Raw genomic sequence first — 8,042 nt, 5'->3', positions numbered from 1 at the left:
AATTTTTTTTAATTTTATCACCCTGTATCTCGAAAAGTAAATAAGTTTGACCCCTCATTAACTATGTCGTTTTGTTCAATTTTTCGAGAAGTATCTACAGTCAAACGTTGTAAGTGTCATTTGGAAACACCCTGTATGTATGAAATATTAGATATTTAATAGAAAATATTAGATACTTACAATTTTGCCACAGACTGAACAGTAGATTTTTCCCATATCCATAGACAGCTCTTTATAAGGTTTAATCCAAGTTGAAGCACTGGTTGTTTTAGACATTGTAAAATCACAATCTTCCTTTTTGTTACGCACAACGAGTGTTTACGCTTTGAATATCAAAACAAAAATGATTTACAAATCTGAGCATCAAATTAGAAATGTTTAGGTACCTAATTCAATAAACTGGGAGATTTTGGAAAATCCCTAAATTAGGAACAAAACTATTAGCCGTTTACCTGCTGTTAAGATACAATAAATTGTAGATAGATTTGGGGATTAGATCATAAAATGCAAATGAGTGAACCCTTAGAGATTATCCAATAACTGAATGCCTCAGTGACCGAGACTTTCTAAGAATGTTGAGGGCTACTTAAATTGATCTTCTTTGAAATTGTAAATGTTTTGTACCTGTAGAGATTACGTACTTAGATCATTTCTTGATTAAAATGACTACAAAATTTTATACAAGAATTCAAATAAATTGGTATGTTTAAAAATTTTCAAATACAGTATAAAAATCTGAACTTTTATGCACTTTATGCAAACTTTTATACAAATATGCCAAAATATGAAATATTTGCATAAAATATGCACAATATGCAAAATATGCAATATGCATATTTGCCGAAGTCTAGTTATAACAGTAAAACTGTCATAAATATTAATGTCATACATATTAAAAACTTTAATCAGTTACTTTTTTTCAAAACAGGGTTATTCTGACGATCAAAACTCAAAATAAAACATCCTTGTGGTTTTTCTCGCTGGTGTTGGAAGAAGACTTGGGCCTGTTTCTTGTGTGACTCCATATTCATTTTTAGACACCTTTTTTCTTCCTCCGTTTTTCCCACTTGGATAAACTTTTATAATTCTAGGCAAGTACTACATTCAGCCATGCTAGGGTAAGAGAATTCAATGTTGAAATCTGAGCAAAATATTTTACTGAAAAATCCCTGAGTAACCTTCTTAGATTCTTCTTTACCATAATTGAACATTTTCCACATTTTGGCGATATTCAGGTCTTATGGTAAGTAGACACGTGATAAGTGACGTCGTAAATATTGCGATTCAATAGCTTGAAAACTACAGATGAACTTTTTTTCTTCTTCTCTTTTCGGAGCAAACTTTACTTTCCTATGGTTTCCGCCTCGGGTTTCCACTGGGACATGAGATATACCGTTCCTAAATTTTCGGAACACTCCTTTAATTCTATGCTTAGTAATAGGTTGTAACATCTTGAGAAAAGTATCTCTGCAAACGTCAAGAGCATTGTCAACGTAGTTTACAACCGAATATTGGAAGACTGTGGTTTTCCCCTTTATAGGTTAGGCTACTTTCTTTTGGAGTTAGGTGGACCAGCCCGACAGTATTTCAAAATAAAGCACCTTGCTTGCTTTTTTTTTTGAGATGGAGTAAAAGGCTTTGTGGAACTCCATGACATCATGCATTGTTAAAAACTGGCACTGGTATCCAACTCGGTGATGACAGTTTTAGGCTGATAAGGTCTGAGTACCTGCATGAACATACATGATGAGGAATTAATTAAACTTTAGTTAATTTAATGAATAGTCTATTCATTGTCTATTCTACATCCACATCTACATCTACATGAATTTTCATTAGAAATCTCTCAATTTTATGAAAATCTTTAACAAGTGGTACTAAGCTGGTCATGTTTTTACAGCCAACTTTCAAGCTTAATATTGTAAAATCAGACATTAGCATATTACTTAAAAACTATTCATAGCTCGGATAAACATATACAGTAACTTCTAACATATCAAACTTCCAACCATCTATTGACAATATGTTACAGCAATCAAATTGCTTTAACACAATAAATAATTTAAACAATTAATTAAAAAATAAATAATAAATAATTAATTAAAAAATAATTGAGTTCAATGATTAGACTTACCTTTGTTACTTTACCTTGTCTGGATGTTTTTTTTCATTTTTCGGGATCGCTCTTTCTCTTACGTGTCGTCCCTGGATTGACAGATATATTTGATTCCATGAATCTACTTTATAAACTAATAATATGCGAAAAAACAGTTTAAACTAGTAATAAATTCAAATAAAACGATTAACATCAGACAAGTTGAAAGCAATGGCGGCCATTTTTGATTTCTCAGTCACGTGATCACAATACAGCATTCTCATTGGCTGTTTGGGAGATGTCCGTTTTTGAAATAAACCTTCATAGCACAAGTCCGTTTTTGAAACAAACCTTCAACTGTGAAGTTAAAAATAACGTATTTTCGTCCGTGTTGGAAGGAAACTATTATCACCGTTGAAAAGAACAGTAACAATTCTATAAGAAACCACTACTAACTAAATTTTTATTTTTTTGACACTTGTCTGTCTTTGATCTGAAGCCACTTAAATAAATATTGAATTAATTCAAAATATTTAAAAGATTTTTGAGAGATACATTTTTATAAAAATACCAAAAGTATAACTTGAAGAGATTATTGCAAACTTGAAATGCGTTTATCTTAAAACAATGTTTTAAGACTTAACGCTACCTACGCATAGAGCATAGAATTATGATTATTATAGAAAATTTTAATTATTACACAGTGGTTCGTGGGTGCAAAAGTATTGTGCAGCTTCAAATCTATATAAATTAAATATTTGGTTATATATACATAAAATATGTTTAGTATCTTTAAATGCCTTTTTTATTATAAGTTGTTTTGTTAGTAATATCAAAGAATTCTCTAAGAAAAATCTGTTGTGTTCCAGTATCTTTGCAAACTGATTTGATTTGCATAATTTGCTCTTAAGCACTCAACAAATAACTTACATTTGTTTTTCCGTTCTCAGTTCTTAATGTATTCCATTTTAGCGCTTTTTTATTTAATAAATCGTAAACAACGATGTCACTGGCTATATCGTTGGCGTTAGAAGGCGTCAAGTGAATCGGGATGTCTCTAAAGAGACCACAAGAAGAGTCTGGGCGCCAGCTTATGAATATGCAGACGAAGGAAGCATTTTCTTTTAGCTGTCCCTAGAGACAATCCTGCTCGCATTTCGCTTGAATTAGTGTTACAAACCACAACTTGGCATGTCGAGGCGGGTAAAACAAAAACGCGACTGATGTCATTTTACCTGAATCCACTTTGCGTAGTGTTACCTTATTTTATATTCCGTGTAAAACAATATATACACACAAGTTACATTATGTACAGTGTAACGTGAAGAATTTTAAATTGAATAGACCAAATAGTTAGATTTATCCAAACCTATAATTTGAAAAAAAAAATAAAGTCAATATTTATTTTTACTTGTTCAGTCAATCTAGATAGAATAACTATCGAGAAAGTGATTACCTTGGTTGTTGTTTAAATGAAAAAGGGGCACCACTGTGACAAGGCTGTTGCAAAATTTTTATTTTTTTTATTTTACAAAATAGTCACATCCACCTCTGAGGTTATTAGCGACATATATACATATACATAAGATAATTTATTTACAAATGTTAGATTTTGTTAAATACATTGATATCTTTAAGGAATTTTACCAAATGTTCAATTTTACAATTTTTTCCTAAGATTTCATTTGTTGATCCGATGATGTGGTTGTTCTGTCTCTGCAACTGATATCTTGGACACTCTACAAGTACATGCTTAACACTTAGTGGGATATTACAGTTTTCCCATAAAGTGGGATTAGTGTGACCAATTATGTGTCCGTGGGTAAGTTGGGTATGTTCTAGACCAGGGGTGTCCAACTTGCAATGCCTCAAGGGCCAAAACCAAAACCTATGATGTTGTCGCGGGCCATATAATAATTTTGTTACAAGTAATAACAAAACAAAGTGAGGTATAAAATAATTAAAACAAAAAAAGAGTATTTTCTTTTATTGCTCAAAAACTACATTTTTTTATAAACGAAAAATTTATTGGTAACACTTTTCAATAATCAAAACAAACATTGCAAAAGCAACGAAAAAGATGTATCCAATTAGTGTGAGGACTGTGGTCGATCGGTTTCATCCACCAATGAAGAAATGTCCACCTCCAGTTCAGTTGTAGACACTCTCATAAGATGACATAAAGAAGAATCGGTAAGGTTGCTGCTGTTTTTATTTTTTATGTATTTCATGGAGGAAAAGGCACTTTCACATGTATATGTGCTTCCGAACATTGACGTCATTTTCAGTCCAAAATCTCGCAGGTTTGGGAATTTCTGCTTTGACAGTAATTTGAAAAATTCAGGTCCCTTTTCTTGTCTGGTGATTAGGAACATGTCTGCTTGAAGATCACATAACTCAAACTGTAAGTTGGGTGGTTGATCATCAATGGTTGCTCCAAGAGGGATATTATAAAGTAGTACACTGCTTTTGAGACTTTCAATTTCTTCAAATCTTGTATTAAATTCATCAATAACTTGCACAATGAAAACTCAATATTTTCCTCACCGTTGAATTCTTCTGCTATTTGCAGACAGCTAGGGAAGTGTGTCAGGTTGTTCTTTTTCAAAGCACGTTTAAACACGTTCAGTTTATTCCGGAATCCGTTTATCATTCCGATCAAATCTGAAACCGTCTGGTTTCTTCCTTGAAGACTCAAGTTTAACATGTTAAACTGTCTTATAACTTCTTAAGAAGGTAAGGATCTTCTGGATCCTTAAACTTCTCTTCCAGTTCAGTTGTGTCAGATGAAACGTATTTGTTGAGGAATGCAGGGATTTCCTTTCTTATGGCAAAAAATCGTTCCATGCATTTTTCTGCACTCAGCCACCTTACATGGTTGTACATTAGCAAGTCTCCATACTCAGCCTCTGTTTCCACTAAAAACTGCTTAAGTTGCCTGTGTAAAAGAGATCGATTTCCACCTCTAATCATATTTATAATCTTAATCACGGTTTGGAAAACTTGATCTTCCTTGACTGATTTTCCACATAAAGCTCCCTGATGTACAATACAATGAATTGTTGCCAAATGACACCATTCTCTCGAAGCAGACCCACAAATCCAATTTTTTACCTGTCATTGATGGGGCCCCGTCTGTTGCCATGGCTGAACATTTATCAAAGCCTCCAATTCTGTCAACTGTTTTCTTCACAGCCTCATAGATGTCTTTTCCTTTTGTTGTTCCATAAAGAGGACAAATATCAAATAACTCCTCTTTACTGGTAAAATCATCAAAAGTAGTGCGCACAAATATTAACAGCTGACTAACATCGGTTTGATCAGTGCTTTCATCCAAACAAAGTGAGAAATATGAACTTTTCTTAACCAGGCTAAGCATAGATTTTTCGACTTGCTCACCCATAGCAACAATCCTTTGTATGGTTTAATGTGAAAGTGACACTGATTCAAATTTCTCCGCCATTTTAGAATCACCGAAAGCTTTGGCCATTTCAACAGCACATTTTTTTATCAAATTGCCATCAGTGAAATGTTTTTTGCCTTTTCCAGCTCAAGCGACACGGCATAAGATGCATGCAAAGAATGCGTTTGAGAGTGTAATATTTTACTGAACATACCAGTTTGCTGTTTAAGCTTTTTCTTCAAATCTGCAACTAGGGCACGCCGACTTTCATTTGTGTACGTAACATACTTATTTTCATGCACTGTTGTGTAATGTCTTCTCAAATTATATTCTTTAGGCACTGAAACGACATTCATGCACACTAAGCACTGCAACTTTCCATTATTGTTAGCAATCAAGTAATCACTCTCCCAATTTCTTTGTAAATTCTGTTCTCACTATCAATTTTCCGTTTTACTGGTTTTACACTCATTATTGTATAAGAGGAATCAAGACAAAGAATTAATCAAGTTCACTGTTCACTAGCAACGTAATAGATTAGCCAACTAGCCTACGTGTCAGTAACCCACTGGCACGATGGCGGCTGGCAACGGATGGTAAGCAGTGGGAGGGCCTGCGTGAACTGTGATGCGCAGTAATCAATGCAGTTCTCATAGTGGTAGAGGACGATTGTGTTCGTTACACGTCCGCGAAGCGGCACGCGGTACAGTACTTGTGATGTAAAAACACTGCTAAACCATAAAATATAAAATAAATTAAAAAATCTTTTTTCACACTGGCAGCATTTAAAGAAAATATATGCTTTTCGAAAATCTTACGTGGGTCACAACAAATAGCCTCGCGGGCCGGATGTGGCCCGCGGGCCGCTAGTTGGACAACCCTGTTCTAGACGAAGACGAGTAACAATGACTTCCAAATGACACCATCTCACCCAAGAAAAGTGATTAAAAATAGACGGAGTATATCTTAACCATTTGCGTTTCGCAGATGACATACTACTAATAAGCACATAAGCATAAGATATCCATGAACTAAAACCAATGCTATATTATTTAAATTACAAATCGAATCAAATAGGATTAAAAATGAATCTCGATAAAACAAAGATATTAAGCAACAGTCTAGATAACATCAATATAGAAAAGGTAGAACAATATATATATATATATATATATATATATATATATATATATATATATATATATATATATATATATATATATATATATTGTTATGATATGTAAAATCAAGAAAATATTGGTTTGTTTAAAATATTTCAAAGTTCAACAAAAAAATTAAAATAATTCAGAAAGTATATCCAACAAACATTTCGGAGAAGGAAAGTTATTAAATCCTTGAATTACCTGTACCAAACAAAATGTAAGCTTTACATCAATCATTTCTTTGTTATACGTGAGTGACCCGCATAAGTTTAAGTGAAAGCCAAAGAATTGAACGGGGTTTTTCAAAATCCATTAATGCAGTGATTAAAGACAATAGAAGATATTTTAGAAAGAGGTTTTTGTTAGTTTTAAGAATTATAGAAAATAATATTTGTAAATAAGTTTTAGGAAATTTTATAATTATAGGTAAAAATTTGTTTGTTATCGAAATGAAGAAATGGGGGAATTGTGACGAGTTGTGATTGGCGGAGATTGAAAAAGGTGGGATAAGTGTGTGGGAGAAAGTTTAGCGAGATTGAGGAGAGAGAAAAGATATAGTCAGTTGGTTTTCCAAGTTTGTAGGAGGAACAGGGATTGTTCTCTGGCGGTTCCTGAAATGTAGCAAGCAGTAGTGTTGAATGTTGGTGAGTTTTTGTGGAGTTAGTGTATCTGACAGGAGCTGAAGCAGCAAAATATTGTAAGTCATATTTCTCTACTTATATTCCAAGAGTCACTGTTCAGGCCAACGAGAGATTCAGTTTATCGTAAAGAGAAGATATTCCAAGAGTCATTTTTCACTCGGGCCAACGAGAGATTCAGTTTATCGAGAGGAGAAAAGGCTATCATAATTTGAATGATTTGTGCTTTTGAAGGAGATCATTAAGGACGATATACTTGCAACAATCGGTGTAAGATTGCTGATTACATAGGGAGCGGTTGAGAGGAGATAATACAGTCTATAAGGAACAAGGATTTGGACCACTCATCATCAGAGAGAGATATTTTGTTTTCTGCAGTTTTTTCTTTTATTGATAACACAATTTTACACTTAATTTAGAAAGGATATAAATATTTTGATTAGGAGAGTTAGAATAGTTCGGAATTTTGAGATTTCAATTAATATTGTTTGTACCATTTAATTTGATTATTCTCGTATGTAGAACAAAATTTTTGAGAATCATTATATGAGATTTGTTTATTGAAAACTTTTGAGTGTGAATTATTTCATTATTTTTATTTCAATATATAGTGTTAGATCATATGTGTTTTTTATTATTCCGGTATTCTCTGGACCTTACCTTTCACATGTAATAGCATAGATATTGAAGCACGAATTTAACCCTGAGATAAAAGAATTAAAAATTGTGATAGAGTAATAATC

General features: G+C 33.0%; 1 protein-coding gene across 1 annotated transcript; it reads right to left on the bottom strand.

The window, feature by feature from the left end:
• Positions 1-5,078: 5,078 nt before the first annotated feature.
• Positions 5,079-5,498, bottom strand: LOC140442099 (general transcription factor II-I repeat domain-containing protein 2-like). Its single transcript, XM_072533173.1, has one exon. It carries the CDS (start codon positions 5,496-5,498, stop codon positions 5,079-5,081), a length of 420 nt encoding a protein of 139 aa, XP_072389274.1.
• Positions 5,499-8,042: the final 2,544 nt, after the last annotated feature.

This window comes from Diabrotica undecimpunctata, chromosome 5 (assembly GCF_040954645.1).
Source record: "Diabrotica undecimpunctata isolate CICGRU chromosome 5, icDiaUnde3, whole genome shotgun sequence".
NCBI classification, from domain to species: Eukaryota; Metazoa; Arthropoda; class Insecta; order Coleoptera; family Chrysomelidae; genus Diabrotica; species Diabrotica undecimpunctata.
The sequence above is the reverse complement of the archived record's forward strand: the minus strand, read 5'-3'. Positions and strand labels throughout refer to the sequence as shown.

Coding starts and splice junctions, on each gene's coding strand:
- LOC140442099 (XM_072533173.1), bottom strand. CDS start 5,498: ATGGGTGAGCAAGTCGAAAAATCTATGCTTAGCCTGGTTAAGAAAAGT.